At 44.0% G+C, this 18,163-nt stretch overlaps 1 protein-coding gene across 1 annotated transcript in view; it reads left to right on the plus strand.

Moving 5' to 3' along the window:
* Positions 1 to 18,163, plus strand: part of sned1 (sushi, nidogen and EGF-like domains 1) — a 140,993-nt gene that overhangs the window by 90,210 nt on the left and 32,620 nt on the right. Inside the window, exons 16-19 of the mRNA XM_080185265.1 lie at positions 273 to 386; positions 2,808 to 3,101; positions 16,022 to 16,205; positions 17,576 to 17,688. Of these exons, the coding sequence (XP_080041391.1) occupies positions 273 to 386; positions 2,808 to 3,101; positions 16,022 to 16,205; positions 17,576 to 17,688 (705 nt within the window). The remainder of the gene's footprint in view (positions 1 to 272; positions 387 to 2,807; positions 3,102 to 16,021; positions 16,206 to 17,575; positions 17,689 to 18,163) is intronic.

Genomic DNA, 18,163 nt, shown 5'->3' on the forward strand with positions numbered 1-18,163 from the left:
ATGGGCAGGTCAGCACAGTTCATGTGTCAGTGCAGATTCGATAGGTCGAAGGGCCTCTTCTGTGCTGTAGTATTCTGTGATTCTGTAACTGAACCAACTAGATTCCGATATGCAACCTACTAATTAATGTTAGAATTACAAATCAGCGCAATTCCATTTATATCCATGAGCTTGTAGTCTGCCTTATGCAATGTAGTTAGAATTCACACTTTAAACATTTCCCCAGCCCAGATGATCATTCAGTGATATTGTATTTCTTTGTGTTGTGCCAGTTGTGAATCCCTGTGTTCTAAGCCCTTGTGGTGCACGTGGTTTCTGCCGCACTGTAAATGAATCGTACATCTGCACTTGCAAAGTTGGATACTCGGGAAAACACTGCGATGCAGGTAAGGAGCAAATGGTAACACTCACCTTACAACCATTTAGATGGGTACAGTGCAGCGGGAGTTGGTACAAACATTACACAACTGAAATGACTGTCAATCAGTACAGGCATTAACAGATCTGGAGTGACAGACAATCAGTACAGGCATTAACAGAGGTGAGTGGCAAATAATCAGCACAGGTGTAGAGCAGGTGGGAGTGCCAGACAATCAATACAGGCGTGAGAGCAGGTGGGAGTGCCAGACAATCAGTATCAGTGGGAATAATATAACATGCAAACCAGAGCTGGGAATAACTTGAGAGTAGCTGAAAACAATGTTGGAGCAAGACAGATTGAAAATTAAACATCCCAAGCTCCCAATGAATGGAGGCTCCATAATTGTATTCTCTAACATCACAGACCGCACCTGGAACACTTTGTATAATTTTGGTTCCATCACCTCAGAAAAGATATTATTGCTAAGAAGGTTCACCAGGCTTGTTCTGGGGATGGTGGGACTGTCTTATTTGGCAAACTGGGCCTGTATTTTTTAGAGTTTGGAAGAATTAGAGGTGATCTCATTGAAACTTACAAAATACTTAATGGACTAGCCCAAGTAGATGCAGGTAAGATGTTTCCCTTGGTTGGGTAATCTAGAATCAGCGGACCCAATTTCAAAATAAGGGGAAACGCTATTTAGGACCATCTTAGGAGAAATTTTTTATTCGGAGGGTTGTGAATCTTTGGAATTGAAACTGTCCTTTAATTGCAGTCACAGTACAACTAACAAGAAAGCATGGCTCCTGCAATCCCACAAATGCACTAGCTTGCAAAATCCAGCAAGTCAGATAAAATATACAATTCCTAACAATCTCTAGCATCATTAAGTATGTTTAAAGCAGAGATTGACAGATTTCTGATTAACAGTAACATAAACGGTTATGGGAATAGTGTGGGTAAAAGATATTGAAGTATCTGATCAGCCATGATCACATTGAATGGTAAAGTAGGATCAATGGGCTGAATTTTTTTCCCACAGTCCGGAAAATTCTTTCTTTTTGAGTATACATCCAATTATGAATGGCCTGTCCCTTTTCCTATGTCCCTTACTTGAACCCATAACCCTGTGACCTAAAGGCTAGAGTGCTGCTAACTGAGCCATAGTAGGCAAGAGAGACTCAGGATTTACACAAATAAATCATTGGAGGTGTTAGGACAAGCTGATAATGATGATTAAATAATAAAAGTGATCATTGGTTCTATAAATAGAGGCACATAAGAGAAGATGATATGCTAAAAATTGTACATGGCTGATTTGGCCTCAATTGTGGCATTGCCCCATTCTGCCAGAGTAGGTTCACTAGAAATATACCTGGCATGAGAGTTATTAGATATGTGTAGAGACTAGAGAAACTAGAATTTGTCTCTTTAGAGCAGGGATGTTAAGGGAGATTTAATCGTTGCTCAAAATTATGAAGGGTTTTTTTATATTCTTTCATAGGGGTGTGGGCATCGCTGGCCGGTCAGCATTTATTGCCCATCCCCAATTTCCCTTGAGAAGGTGGTGGTGAGCTACCTTCTGGAATCGCTGCAGTCCATGTGACCCACAGTGATATTAGGGAAGGAGATTCTGACCCAGCAACAATGAAGGAATGGCAATATATTTCATAGCAGGGATTGTGCGTGATACGGAGAGGAACTTGCAGGTGGTGGTGTTCCCATGTGTCTGCCATTTTGTCTGAGTAAATAAGGACACGGTTTCCCTGGCAGAAGGTTTGTTCAGGTAACTCACAAATGAATCAAAGGAGAATTGAGGAGACCAGTTTTTAGGCACAGTTTTGAACTCTTAAAAGGATGATGGAAGCAGATTCAATCATAACTTCCAAAATGTAATTGGATGTATACTCAAAAAAGAAAGAATTTTCCAGACTGTGGGAAAAAAATTGGAGAGTGGAACAAATTGTATAGCTCCTTTGAACAGGCAGAATGGTCTTATTCTGTGCCGTCAAATCCTGTGAACCTACCACAGGAAATTCCATGGGTAGGATAGAGTCCCAAGTGAGGTAGGTTGTACATGAGTAGTTGAAGAAGATTAAACGGATTGCACACAGGCTTTGAAAGATTAAATACATAATATAGTATCTATGTTAGGGTAGAGTGTGTATGGGCTATGCAAAAACATAAAATGGAAAGATAGAATCCATAAACGGACAGGTTGTACATGGCATGTGAAAGGAGATTAAATGGAGGGCAGAGCCTATGTTGGAGTAGAGTTGAATTGGACTACAGGCTCTTATTACCAATCACCTTTATTCCTCCAATACTCGATGGAAGTGACAGCAGTTTGGGGGTCATAGCAGAGATGTAGAGGAAGTGTAAATGAGTGACTGCTGTTGTCTTGCACCCAGTGAGATTGCCATTCTGCTTTTGTTTTGTTTCTCAGAGCTTTCTCCACCAGCAGCACTGAAGGTGGAAAACTCAGAGGGAACTGAGATTGAAATTTCATGGCATGCCCCAGGGATTGACGATGCACAAGAGCTGATCGATGGCTTTGCTGTCACATACACATCCTACGATGGGAAAGTGCGTAAGACTGATTTTGTCGACAAGAGTCGATCGCGGCATCGCTTGAGGCCGTTATCCCCAGGAAGACTTTACAACATCTCTATTTTCTCAGTTAAACGCAACATCAATCAGAATGACATCAGCAAACCCGCTGTGCTCTTGGTGTGGACAAGTAAGTATGTTCATTCCACACCGTGTTTCCACATTCCTCTTTCTCGCAACCACTCCATTTTCACCCATTGGTAACTTCAGACAAACTCCCAGTTTGTATTCCTCTGGCCTGTCCCTTTAAGAGAACAGGCAGAAGCCACAGCAGAATGTTTTATTTTTTGCAATGTGCAATAGTATTTTGTAATTGTACATCAGATTAACACACACCCAGCCTTTTTCACAGGCTTCTGGTCTGGACTGAATGGTACCCATCATTAGAGAAATAATTTGTATTCATGCAGTGCGTTGTGTGGCTTCAGAACATTCTGACACATTTTGCAGCAGTGCTTTCAAATTGTAATCACTGTTTTAGAGTGTGCCAAGTGATGCACAGCAAGATCCCACAAATTATGACATGATACTCAGCACATTGGAGAGGTTTGTCCTGCTCTTCTTCAAAATAGTTACTTGGAATCATCTGCAGGTGAAAGGGAAGACAGGAGCTCTGTTTAGCATCTCATCTGAGAGCTGCATTTGCAACAGTGCGTTATTCCCTTAGTGCTCAGCTTGGATAATATGTTCAAGTCCCTGGATTGGGACCTGAACTCATGAGTTTGAGTGCCACTGACTGAATTGCAGCAGTATGTTTGTCCAATTGTAAAATTTCCTAACCAAAAGACAAACTTTGCTTCAGACCTGAAAGTATATTAACTTAACATAGTGGTTCCCAATCTTTTCAGTAATAGAGCACACTTCAGTGTGAGACAAACGATTTCATGGCACATCCACATTTTTTCAGCTGAATTGATTGTGGGTGGCATGGTGGCACAGTGGTTGGCAATGCTGCCTCACAGCGCCAGGGACCTGGGTTCGATTCCAGCCTCGGGTGACTGTGTGGAGTTTGCACATTCTTCTTGCGTCTGTGTGGGTTTCCTCTGGGTGCTCTGGTTTCTTCCAACAGTCCAAAGATGTGTGGGTTGGCCATGATAAGTTGACAATCGTGTCTGGGGCATTAGCAGGGTAAATGCATGGGGTTGCAGGAATAGGGCCTGGGTGGGATTGTGGTCGGTGCAAACTCGATGGGCCGAATGGCCTCCTTCTGCACTGTAGGATTTTGTTGCATAGTTCCATGGCTCTTAAAAACATCGCACTTACTTGTCTTTGCTATGGTTAAGGTCTTACTTGAGAAGATTGCAAAATCCAATTGATATTCAGTGGATCAGAGCAAAATACAAGATTGAATAAATAGCAACTTACTTTGTCAGTGGGAAACTTGGCATTGATGTGGAGATGCCGGCGTTAGACTGGGGTAAACACAGTAAGAAGTCTAAACAGACTTCTAAACTTGGCACTGCCAGCTTATACAAGCCTTTTGACCTTGGAGGAGGTAAGTGGGAGTTTGAGGGTAGTTTGACATAGCCAGGGCACCCTGGCAAGGAGGGTGCAGGCTGGGAGGCTGGGGCAGGGAGGGGAAGGAGAAACCTGGGGGGATGGGGAGATAGACTTGAGATGGGCCCTCTGATGGGCCTTGGGCTCCATGAAATAGGTCCCCCCTACATTTGCTTGCTAGCACTCCAGGCAGTGAAGGCTGCTGGACCTCCCATTCAGCACTGGCATCTGCCTAACAAGGTAAAAGTTGCAGCATGAAACAGGAAGAGACCCTTGCATTGAGGGCCTCGGTTGCCAATGGGCAAATGTACTGCCCTGTACTTTCGTGACCATGTGTAAAATTAAAGCAGGTGGACAGGTAGGCAGCAGAAAAGACACCCATGACTTTGCCCTTCTGCCAACCCACCCCTATGGGGGTGTAAAATTCTGCCTGATGTAAGTTTTATTTGTCTTGCTTCATGTAATATGATTTTTGGTTAACTCATTGCTTGCCGTACAGAAATGAAAATGTTCTGTGCTAGCCTCAAGGACAGTCAATTGATTAGAATTAGTGATAGTCAAATATTTTAATTACTTTGCAATCCAGTATTATGATGAAACCTGTGTATCCAATGTAATTGCCACCATTCAGTAATTCAGTACGCACAGCCTTTAGCAACATCTGCTGAGTTACTTAAGAAGTAGAATTCCAATTTAAATTTGGGCTGAATTAATAAAATATTTTGCAAATTAAATTGATATGATCTCCAGCGGCAAAATATATGGAAATCCATGGTAGAATGTGGTCCTGGATATAGATCTCATTTAAAATGTTTTTAAAAAGATAGCAGAGAATATGGCATGATGGCACGGTGGTTGGTACTGCTGCCCCACAGTGCTAGGGACCCGCGTTCTAGCCTTGGGTGTCTTGTCTGGGTGGAGTTTACATGTTCTCCCCGTGTCTGCATAGGTTTCCTCTGGATGCTCTGTTTTCCTCCCGCAGTCAAAGATGTGCAGGTTAGGTTCATTAGCCATACTAAACAGGATATAGATAGGTTGGTGCATTGGGCAGATAGGTGGCAGATGGAATTTAATCCTGACAAATGCGAGGTGATGCATTTTGGAAGGAATAATGCAGAGAGGAGCTATGTGATAAAAGGTAGACAGATTAGGAGTATAGACATACAGAGGGACCTGGGAGTGCAGGTTCACAAATCAATGAAGGTTGCATCACAAGTGGAGAAGGTTGTTAGGAAGGCGTATGGAATGTTAGCCTTTATAGGAAGGGGTATAGAGTATAAAAGCTGCCGTCTAATGCTTCAGTTGTACAGAACGTTGGTTAGACCGCATTTGGAGTACTGCGTCCAGTTCTGGTCACCTTACTACCGGAAGGACGTGGAGTCTCTGGAAAGGGTGCAGAGGAGGTTTACCAGGGTGTTGCCTGGCATGGAGGGGCTGGGTTACGAGGAAAGGTTAGAGAAACTGAGACTTTTCTCCTTGGAAAGATGGAGATTGAGGGGGGACATGATAGAGGTATATAAGATACTGAAGGGAATAGATAGAGTTAATAGTGAGAGACTGCTCCCTAGACTGGGCACAAACACGAGAGGTCATGATTTAAGGGTGAGGGGGGAGAGGTATAATTTGGAAGTGAGAGGAAGGTTCTTTACGCAGAGAGTTATGGGGGTGTGGAACGCGCTACCGAGTAGGGTGGTGGAGGCAGGAACGTTGGACTCGTTTAAGGTTCAGTTAGATAGACACATGAGTGAAACGAGGATGGAGAGTTATGGTAGGGGCTATTAAATAAGGTTAGAACCTCAGGAGACACCAGAAAAGCAGGCTTGTAAGATTAACGTTTTTGTCTTTTTATTCCGCAGGTGGAGGTCCACCTCGTGTCAAACGAGGGGTATGCACACGGTGGGTCGTGCGTGGGCTGCTCTTGGAAGTTCCGGGAGTGGCCTAGTACTTCGTGTCGGTGTGTGTGCTTGATCCTGGACCGGTAGACGGGCACCGCAACAGCTCGGTGACTAGCACTGCTGGCTGTGCAGATACATGGATTTGGGCCTGTGTCTGTGGGAGTTTGCGCATTCTCCCTGTGGTTGCGTGGGTTTCCTCCGGGCGCTCCGGTTTCCTCCCACACCCCAAAGATGTGCTCTTAGGCTGATTGGTTTTACCAAATTGACACTATTCTCCCCTGAATCTGGCTAAGTTAGGGGTTCCATTCGTAGACATGCAGGGTAGAATAGGTGTAGGGTGATGTGGCGGCACGGGCTCGTTGGGCTGAAGGGCCTGTTTCCCGTGCTGGGTTGTTCTTTGTTCTTTGTTTGTAAATTGCCCCTTCGTGTCCATGGCAAACGTGGGGGATTATGGGGACAGGGCAAATACTCTTTCTAAGAGTCGGTGCAGACTCAGTAGGCTGGATGACTTCCTTCTGCACATTAGGGACTCTATGGGATTCTATGTTCGTGAAAGCTATGGTATCAACTGAGATGAATGTGTTGACTGGCATATTGCAGAGGTTAGTACTTGGGTTGTCATATGTTTAACTGACACAGTAAACAATTGAGTTGGTAGAGTTCAGTGACCAGATTCTTGGTGAATCTTAGTTGCCTCAGACACAGTACCTGGCTGAGGTGCAGTAAAACAAGTGTCGTCTGAAGACGCTCTGTTGATATGTTGCTCTGGGGGTCCGCCACACTCCCGCTCTGGGGGTCTGCCACACTCCCACCCTGGGGTCTGCCACACTCCCCTCTGGGGTCCCCACACTTCCGGTTCCCCCTTCCCTGTGCTCTTCAGCGCCACACTGTCAGATCCAGGATTTCCCTTGACCTTTCTTGGGCTGCTGTGGTACGCATTCTTTAAAACCCACAGCAGCCTACAGCACACTTGCAAGCATCTGTGCCATGGCATAGTGGTTGGGAACCACTTTGGTGTAACGATTTATTTGTTAAGTCAAAGATATGAGGGTGGATTTTGTTCCCCTGTTTTCTGTACCTTGGGGATTATCTGGGAGGGGGGCCTTCACTGGCATGGGGAAGAGGACATTTCCATTCATGTCCGTGGAGTCATTCCTTAATTTTTATTCATCTCTCAGGAGCCCAAGTTGCTGCTGGAGCAGCATTGTGGGACCCGCCTCCTGGATTTTTTTCCCCCAGTGTATTCAAAGATAGGGCTGATAGGCCAACAGCATAGCCTGCAGGCTACACACCGCTTTTCCTGCCTGAGTTGACACTTGAGAAAAAAACAGAAAGTTCCACCCATGCTGTATATGACATGATTTTGCATCCTTGCCCTCACAAAACATTAACATGATGGAGTTCATGGATTCGGATCACCTCCAAAGAACTTTAAAAATGGTGGGTGGAAACCTGATCATGTGCCCATTTCCAATGTTAATTTACATTTGTTTTTGTGTGCTAAATTAAACTTAAAAGTTATACATTGTTTCTGATAAATTGTGATCTGAAGAGATTAACCACTTGAAGGAATGTAAAGGTTTTGCATGGACCTCATGAATAGGAGCTTATTTTCTCTGTCAAACTTGTATGAGGGAGAACTGTATTAGGTCTATTTTTTTTCATCTATTCATGGTGCCTGACGTCTGCCCCTGGTGGATACTGGGTGAGTTGCTATGAAAGCAGCATGGAGCAGGCATAGGGAGTGGGTGGGGGTGGGGTTGGACGGCATGAGTTGGCATGAAGAAGGCATGGGAAGTGGGTGTGAAATGAGAGGTAGAGAAAATTACAGCTTCTAAAACAACTGGGATCAGGTAGCCTTCTACCAGCCTGCCTTGGTACTCACCCACCCAGTGACTGCCTACTGTCAGCTTCCGGGCTCAGCAAGCCCAACTCTACCTCATCCGAGCTTCCCTAGGATGAAAATTGGGTCTTTTAAACTGAGGCAGATCTGAAGAGTGAGAAAATGTCACCAATTTCTTGAGTTAAAAATTGTCTTTAAGTATGTAATGACATGGGAGAACAATCTAGTGTGTATACGAAAACAATACATCTTCCACATGTTTAGCCCATCATATTCCAGATGTCATGCTTTATTAATTAATATTAAAAGAGAAGGAAAACCAGTAATTTAATGTTGCCAACCTCTGACCCAAGCATAGAAATATTTTCCAGTCTGCACAATAGCACAGAACTAAACCCTGGAGCACTGTTTACTTTTACAGCAATTATATTATTTGTGGCTTTCAATGGATGAGGCTCCACTGTAACAGAATATGTTGTTCATTCGATAACATAAACTGTTTTTATTCAATGACATGTGACCCAACCAAATGGAAGCATAGCCATGGGAGATTCACTAATGTATTCGTGTAATTGTGGAGTTGTGTCAGCTTGAGAGCAAGTTCAAGTTCGTACCTGGAACACTGCCAAGGCTGCAAAGAATCAAATCTAAACCTCATGTTTAATGCCAAATATTTGTCTGAAATTAATTTTCTTGCTGTCTTAATGCTTAACAGGATAGACAAAATGCAGCCTGTCCTGTCCATGGGACACAGCCTGTTAATTTGATGAATGTCCATCGGGCAAAGAAGGAGCTGGAGCCAGTCTGTCTTCAGCATTGGTTTATTCACAAAACTCAGTATAACCCAAGTCCAGACTACTTCTCCTGCCATACAGTTTCCCACACTGGTTCTTATGTATGTGCCCCAATTAGTCTCAGCCACTCCTTATCACAAGCAGAGCATGCACTGAGTTGTCATCACATTTGCAACATCAACACACCCTATACTTAAGTTCTATGGGAATTCTACTTTGCTGCTTGAGTGGGTTCATGAGGGACAATCTTTGAAGGGTCTGTTTTTATCCCAAAAGTAAATTTGCATTTAAAGCAAACAGGCACAACCTCAACATCAATATTATTTATAAAGCACATTTAACTCAGTAAAACATCACGAGGTACTGGGCAGGAATGTTTTGCAACAAAGTTTGACACTGAACCACATGAGATATTAAGAAGGCGGATCATTAGTGTAGACAATGATTTTAAAAAGTATCTTAAAGGAGAAAAGAGAGACCGAGAGATTTAGAGAAGCAATTCTGGATTTTAGGGTCTTGGCAGCTGAAAACAGGACCACTATTGGTGGAGCAATTCAAATTTTGTAAAAATCTATTTACAGTATTTGGGCATTGCTGGCTGGGTCAGCATTTATTGCCCATTTTTAACTGCTGTCCATTTCAGAGGGCATTTGAGAGTTAACTGCATGGATCTGGAGTCACATGTAGATCAGATCAAGAAAGGATGGCAGATTTCCTTCCTTAAAGCACATTAGTGAACCAGATGGGTTTTTACACCAATTGACAATGGTTTCAGGGTTATCATTGGACTTGTAATTCCAGATTTTTTTTATTGCTGGAGGGATGAGGCCAAAAAGGGATTTGAAATCAAGGATGAATATTTTAAAATGGAGACATTGCTTAACTGGGAGCCGGTGTAGGTTAGTGAGCACATGAGATGATGGGTGAACAGGACTAAGTGCAAGTTATGGCACTGACAGTAGAGTTTTGGCTGACCTCAAGTTTATGGAGGATGGAACAAGGGAGGCCGATCAAGGAGTTAATTACAACAGGCCATTCTAGTGGTAACAAAGACATGGATGAGGTTTACAGCAGAAAATGAGTTGGAGCAGGGGTGGAGTTGGACCATTTTAGGAAATAGATGGTCTTGGTGATGACGTGGATATGTGGAAGGAAACTCATCATGTGATGCCAACATTCCATACCAGCTGCTTCCAACTGGGTCAGTTGTCAGAGAGAAATATTGAGTGGTGGTTAGGGAGTGCAGTTCCTGGCAGGGTCTGAAGACAATGACTTTTGCCTTTCCAATGTTTAGCTAGGGGAAGTATCTGCTTATCCAGCACCAGATGTCAGACAAGAATTGACAACTCGGAGATGTGGGGAGTTGGTTGTGAGGAACAGCTGGATTTCATCAACTTGCATATGGAAACTAATGCTGAGTTTTGGATCATGTTGCTAAGGAACAGCCTGTAGATGAGAAATAGGAAGGGAGCAAAGGATTGACTATTGGGGGATCCAAGAGGTGACAGTGTAGTTTGAGGAAAAGGAGGTTTTACTGGTTAATAATGGAAGCAGGCATGAGCAGTCTGTCACATCTGGACAATGGTGAAGAGGCCTTGGAGGAGAATGGGAGGACAACTATGCCAAAGATTGCGGGCAGATCTAGAGGATGAGGAGGGACAACTTATATTGGTCACAGTTGCACCGAATGTCATTTTGTATTCTTAATAAGAATCATTTTGGCAGGGACAGAAATCTGGTTGGACGAACTCCAAAAAGGGTGGACACAGATTTTGGAGGGGACTTGAGGACTTTGGCAAGGAAAGGGAGGGTGGAGCTGGCATGTTTGCAAGGATGGTAAGGTCAAGGGTTAGTTTTTTGGAGGAAAGGGTTCCCGACAGCAGACTTGAAGCAGGGACAGATGGTACATGAGAAAAGAGAACTGTTAAAAATATCAGTTAGTGTGGAAACCAGGAGGAGGATGTTGGGTGGTTTATTGGGAATAGGTTGAGGGACCAGGAGAGTTGTTGAGTGCATGGTACCGGTACAATGTGCTAGTGAGAGTAGGAATAGGAGGATTAGGCAGATGAATGCCTGGATTGAGAGCTGGTGCAGGTGGCAGGGAATTAGATTTTTGGATCATTGGGATCTTTTCTGGGGAAGGGCTGATCTGTTCAAGAGGGATGGGTTACATTTGAACTAGAGGTGGACTAACATCCTGGCAGGGAGATTTGCTCGAGCCACTCAGGAGGGTTTAAACTACTTTGGCAGGGGACTGGGATCCAAATCAGTAGGGAGACAGAAGAGAAATTTGAGGACAGCACTGAAGTTAGAGAGAGCACATTAATTAGTAAAGGCAGTGTCAGCAATCCTAGTACCAGACAGAAGCAAAACAGAGACAAGGGAAGTCCAGATTAAATTGCATTTATTTCATGCAAGATGGGCAAGGCAGATGAACTCAGGGCATTGATGGGTATGTGGGACTGGGATATTATAACAATTACTGTAACATGGCTAAGGGAGGGAGAGGACTGGCAGCTTAATGTTCCAGGGTACAGATGCTATAGGAAAGATAGAACAGGAGGAAAGAGAGGAGGGAGAGTTGCACTTTTGATTAGGGAAAGCATCATGGCTGTACTGAGAGGGGATATATCCGAGAGTTCGGCCACTGAGTCTATATGGGTGGAACTGAGAAATAAGAAGGGGGAAATCACTTTGATGGGGTTGTACTATAGGCCCCCAAATAGTGGGAAATTGAGGAGCAAATATGTAAGGAGATTACAGACAGCTCCAAGAAAAATAAGGGTGGTAATAGTCAGAGATTTTAATTTTCCCAACATTGACTGAGACAGCCATAGTATTAGAGGGTTGATGGAGAGAAATTTTTTGAGTGTATTCAGGAGGAATTTCTCATTCAGTATGTGGATGGCCGGACTAAAAAGGGGACAAAACTTGACCTCCTCTTGAGAAATAAGGAAAGGCAGGTGACAGAGTGTTAGTGAGGGATCACTTTGGGACCAGTGGCCATAATTCTATTAGTTTTAAGATAGTTATGGAGAATGACAGGTTTGTCCCAAAAGTTAATATTCTAAATTGGAGCAAGGCCAATTTTGATTGTATCAAGCAGGAACTTTCAAAAATTAATTGGGGGAGTCTGTGGGAAGGAAAAGGGACGTCTGGTAAGTGGCATGCTTTCAGAACTATGTTAACCAGGGTTCAGGGTAAACACATTCCTCTTAGATTGAAGGGCAAGGCTGGCAGAAGTATGGAACCATGAATGTCTTGGGATATTGATGCCCTGGTCAAGAAGAAAAAAGAGGCACATTACATGCATGGGCAGCTAGGATCAAGTGAATCTCTTGAAAAGTAGAGGGGTGTACGAGTAGTTAAGAAAGTAAAAGGGGACATGAAATTGTTTTGGCAGGTAGGCAAAAGAGAATCCAAAGAGCTTCTACAAATACATAAAGGGCAAAAGAGTAACAAAGGAGAGAATAGGGCCTTTTAAGGATCAACAAGGTCATCTATGTGCGGATCCACAAGAGATGGGTGAGATCCTAAATGAATATTTCTCATCAGTATTTACTGTTGAGAAAAGCATGGATGTTAGGGAACTTGAGGAAATAAATATTGGTGTCTTGAGGAGTGTACATGTTACAGAGAAGGAGGTGCTGGAAGTCTTAAAGCTCATCAAGGTAGATAAATCTGTGGGACCTGATGAGACGTTGTGGGAGACTAGAGAGGAAATTGTGGATCCCCTAGCCGAGATATTTGAATCATCGATAGCCACAGATGAGGTGCCTGAAGATTGGAGAGTGGCAAATGTTGTGCCTTTGTTTAAAAAGGGCTGCAGGCAAAAGCCTGGGAACTGCAGGCCAGTGAGCCTCACATCTGTGGTAAATTGTTGAAAGGTATTTTGAGAGACAGGATCTATAGGCATTTAGAGACACAAGGGCTGATTAGGAACAGTCAGCATGGCTTTGTGAGTGGAAAATCATGTCTCACAAATTTAATTGAGATTTTTGAAGGGGTAACCAAGAAGGAAGATGAGGGCAGCACAGTTGATGTTGTCTACATGGACTTTAGCAAGGCCTTTGACAAGGTACCGCATGGTGAGTTGTTGCATAAAATCAACTCATGGGATCCAGGGTGAGGTATCTAAATGGATTCAAAATTGGCTTCTTGACAGAAGCAAGAGGGTGGTTGTAGAGAGTTGTTTTTCAAATTGGAGGCCTGTGACCAGCAGTGTGCCTTAGGGATCAGTGCTGCGTCCGCTGTTACTTGTCATTTATATTCATGATCTGGATGAGAATATAGGGGGCATGGTTAGTAAGTTTACAGATGACACCAAGATTGGTGGCATTTTGGACATAAGGAAGGTTATCTCCAATTGCAGCGAGATCTTGATCAATTGGGCCAGTGGGCTGATGAATGAAAGGTGGAGTTTAATTTAGACAAATGCGAGGTAATGCATTTTCATAGATTAAGCGAGGGAAGGACTTACTCAGTTAATGGTAGGGCGTTGGGGAGAGTTACAGAACAAACAGATCCAGGGGTACATGTTCAAAGCTCCTTGAAATTGGAGTCATAGGAGGACAGAGTGGTGAAGGAGGCATTCGGCATGCTTGGTTTCATCGGTCAGAGCATTGAATACAGAAGTTGGGATGTCTTGTTGAAGTTGTACAAGACATTGATAAGGCCACTCTTGGAATACTGTGTGCAGTTCTGGTCACCCTATTATAGAAAGGATATTATTAAATTAGAAAGAGTTCAGAAAAGATTTACTAGGTTGTTATGGGACTTGAGTACTAGGTTGAATTATAAGGAGAGGCTGAATGGAGTGGGACTTTTTTCTCTGGAGCATAGGAGGCTGAGGGATGACCTTATAGAGGTCTATAAAATAATGAGGAGCATAGACAAGATAGTTATTCAATATCTTTTCCCAAAGGTAGGGGAGCCTAAAACTAGAGGGCATAGGTTTAAGGTGAGAGGGGAGAGATACAAAAGTGTCCAGAGGTGCAATTTTTTCACACAGAGGGTGGTGAGTGTCTGGAACAAGCTGCCAGAGGTAGTAGTAGAGGCAGGTACAATTTTATCTTTTAAAAAACATTTAGATAGTTACATGGGTACGATGGGTATAGAAGGATATGGGCCAAATGTGGGCAATTGGGATTAGTTTAAGGGTTTTAAAAAAAAGGATGGCATGGACAAGTTGGGCTGAAGGGCCTGTTTCCATGCTGTTATACCTCAATGTCTCTATGACTCTATGAAGGGGGGTAGGAGAGAAACCAGCCTTTTTGGTCTACAATAGGGGGAATTTTTGGATGAAATCTTATGAGGGGACATCTAATTGAGGTAGAGAAGCTGTTAAAGGAGATTGAGGATAGACATAGAAAGGATGTTTCCTCTTGTGGGGCAATCTGGAATGAGAGGTCAGTGTTTTAGGATAAGAAGTAGCAGATTTCAAACAGGGATGAGGAGAAATTATTTCTCACGGAGTTGTGAATCTGTGGAATTCACTACCCCAGAGCATGGTATATGCCGGGACGTAGGATAAATTTTAGGAGGAGATAGACTGATTTTTAATTACTAACGGGTTGCAGGGTCGTAGAGTACAGGCAGGAAAGTGGAGCTGAGACAAGATCAGCCACGATCTCATTGAATAGTAGAGCAGGCTTGCGGGTTGAATTGCCGACTCCTGCTCCTAATTCTTATATCATTGTGATTCTTCAAAAAGCCTTTAAAGTATACAGTTAGGGGCCCTGTGATATTTGACCCCTCAAGTAATTCATTTCAAATGGCTCAAATGCTAATTTAAGAACCACAGAGAAGTCTTTTTTCTGTTCCTCTAGTATAGTGTGTCTTCTTATCTCTAGAGCTAAATCACCTACAGCTAAATATGGCCAAAGATTTTAACTTGTATGTATTTGTCTGGCTATTGCATACCTTCAAATGAGGAAGTGTTGGATATTGGCATGGTGGCACAGTGGTTAGCGCAGCTGTTACACAGTGCCAGGGACCCGGGTTCGATTCTGGCCTTGGCTGACTGTGTGGAATTTGCACATTCTTCCCAGTGTCAGTGTGCATTTCCTCCAAGTGCTCCAATGCTCTCCTAGAGTCCAAAGATGTGCTAGTCAGCTGGATTAACTATGCTAGAGTGCCCCTTAGTGCCCAAAAATGTGTAGATGGGGGTTAGGAAGCAGGATTGGGGTAAATGTATGAGGTTACGGGATAGAGTGGAGGGTAGATTGCTCTGTCGGAGAGTTGGTGCAGACTTGATGGACCAAATGATCTCCTTCCCTACTGTGGGGATTCTTTCTCATTTAAAGAGGTTATTATTTCCATAATTATAGGCTGCACCAATGTTGAGGAAGAAGGCAAAACTGAAATGTTAAACTCCATCTGTTGTTTCTTCCTGTTCCACCCCTCTTCTAATAGTTTGGGATTTTTCCATCAAACTAACTTTTAAGATATTCCTTCATGGGATGTGGGCATCGTTGGCAAGGCCAGCATTTGTTGCTCATCCCTTAGTGCCCTTGAACTAAGTGGCTTGTCACATCATTTTAGTTGGGCCATTAATGCTGTGGGTCTGGAGTCACATGTAGGCCAGACCAGATAGGGATGGCAGATTTCCGTCCCTAAAGGAAATAAGTGAACCAGATGAGTTTTTATAACAACCAACGTTAGTTTAATGGTCACTATCACTGAACTCAGCTTTCAATTTTCAATTCAATGTATTAAATGAATTCAAATTCCACCAGCTGTCATGGTGGGATTTGAACCTGTGTCACCTTCTGGATTACTATAGAGTTATTATACTGCCATCTGATGCATGTTATCCACATTAAACATTAATCCGTGTTTCTCTTTCAGGATCTCACTGGCTGCTGTGTATTTTCATTTTTATCTATTAGTAATTCACTGTGATTCATTTTTATTTCTGCTATCTGCCCAGTACCTCTGCAGGGTTAGCTTGTTTTGGAGGGAGCAATGTTCTTCATGCTGTAAGGCTCTAAGTGATGGTGGTTTCTTTCCTTACCTCTAGAACCTGGTCCTATTGGAAACCTGTCAGTAGCGAATGTCACTGCCTCCAGCATATCTCTCACCTGGTCTTTGTACAGCTCTAAACAGTCAATCATCAGCGCTATCCATCTCTCTCTGAAATCTCCTGACGTTGCTGGGGAAATGACTGTTTTGCTGGGGTCTAACCTCACGCAATATACCTTTCGGTAAGTGAAAACTCCGGTTCCCATCAGCATCCACCACCACCTCCACCCCCCACCTGCCCCCACACCCCCCCGCCCCCACACCTCCCCGCCCCCACACCCTGCTAGCCTCCCTTAACCAGACTGAGAGCAGTGTTCACTGCTATAATATTGTCACTGGGGGAGATTTCCACAAGTGTAATCTTTATTGACAGACGTTACTGCCCAATGGGAACTCGCTCTCTTCGCCAGACCTAGCTGGGACTAGGCTTTGGATTTGACAGCTGAGCATAGTGTCCCAGAGCCCCTGGTGTTTGGAGGCTAAGAAGGGTGATGGTGATGATGAGGGTATCTGTGGCATAGTGGAATGGGGAAATTAGCCATGTTTCTCATTGCTGATTCAAGTCCAGTAATCTGGATTTTACCAGCCCTCTAGAGAAGGGCTGAGTGAAGCGGGTGGCCCTATCAAATGGTGAGGATAAGCAAGGAGTTGGAGTGCCCATAATCTCCCTGCTGCCATGGCATTCTGCCAGCGACAGGAAGCTACAGCATGGTCCTCCCACCTGAGGCCAACTACTTCCAAATGAAGTGTCCAGTAAAGGGCTTGTTCCCACAAGCAATGGCACCTTATCAGTGGTGGGTAGTCATTCTCTCACATGTAGGGACCATCTCATGAATCTTGGCAGCCTGCTAATGGGATCCGGGATGAGGAGGTCCTCCTAATCACACTCTGTGAACCCCACAGACCTCCCCCATGAAACTGGCTGCTTCTGCAGCAACATTTTCCCCTTCCCAACTCTCACCACCCCATCTCACTGCCAGACTGGCTATGTTGACTCTCAACCTCATGTACCATGTTCTAGGTGCAGTCTCTGCGGTGACCACCACTCCCAGTGGAGCTCCTAAAACTGAAGAGCTACCCTTACTCTGGCAGGCTGCTGTGGGAGGCGGGGACAGGCATCTTTCAACTGGATGGATGCTTTGATGGCTACCAATCAGTTGCCACATGGGCCTAACAAAGTAACTGTGGCTCCACAACCAGCCATAGTGGCCTTGCCCCCGCTTTCCAGCCCATCATCAGGCCCCTCCATTGCCCTAACAAAAACCCAGCCCATCGTATGAGGACATGATTGTATTTTAACAGAGACATGGTCATAATTGAATAGCACTCCACAGGACCAAGTGTGCAAATTGGTCGTTCAAACATAGTACCTACCCTATGGTAGCTGTGCCAGTTAAACAATATCCCAAAATTACTAGCACTCTCAAGAGAGTTGGGGGGAATTGTGGGGATGCAGAAGTGGAGTGGGGGGGTAGGGGTGTTGCAGTTGATGGTCAGGCTGAAGACTTTTAATGTAATGGATTATTTGATTTCCCTTCTTGTTTGTTTGCAGTAACCTTTCTCCAGGACAACTTTACACAGTGGAAGCCATGCCACAGATGAGTCTCGAAGCTCAGGAAGGCCTTTTGGAGGGTCTCACAGGCCCACCCCTGACTGTGTGGACACGTAGGTTTTGATCCTCTCTGAAATGTTCTATATAATTTCATACCTCATCATGCCAGGTGGGACCTAAGAATCTCAATGGTTTTGCTTGAAAGCCATTTAAGTGGGAAATCACTCATCGGGTCAATGAATCTAGTTGGATTGAGTGGATTGATGCTAGTTGTATGTCAATCCTTTTGTAAAGCTGCCTCATCTGCTCACTGAAGAGCTTGTGAAATAAGAGCAAGGATAGACTGTGTGGCCCCTCAAGCCAACTCCACCAATCAATAGGATTGTGGTTTAGGGCTGGCTCTTCATCTTTAGGGTCTTGTGTAATCTAATTTTGTTTTATTCACTCATGGGATATAAGCATCATTGCCAAGGACATGTGTTGCCTTTCCCTATGATGGCTTATCTCCATGTAAGAATAAACTGGTAAGATTCCCTCTGCCTTTCTGCATCAGGAAACCTCTTGGCCAAGAACGTATCCCCTGTGTAT

Source organism: Carcharhinus amblyrhynchos, chromosome 3 (genome assembly GCF_965287045.1).
Source record: "Carcharhinus amblyrhynchos chromosome 3, sCarAmb.v2.hapA, whole genome shotgun sequence".
Taxonomy (NCBI): domain Eukaryota; kingdom Metazoa; phylum Chordata; class Chondrichthyes; order Carcharhiniformes; family Carcharhinidae; genus Carcharhinus; species Carcharhinus amblyrhynchos.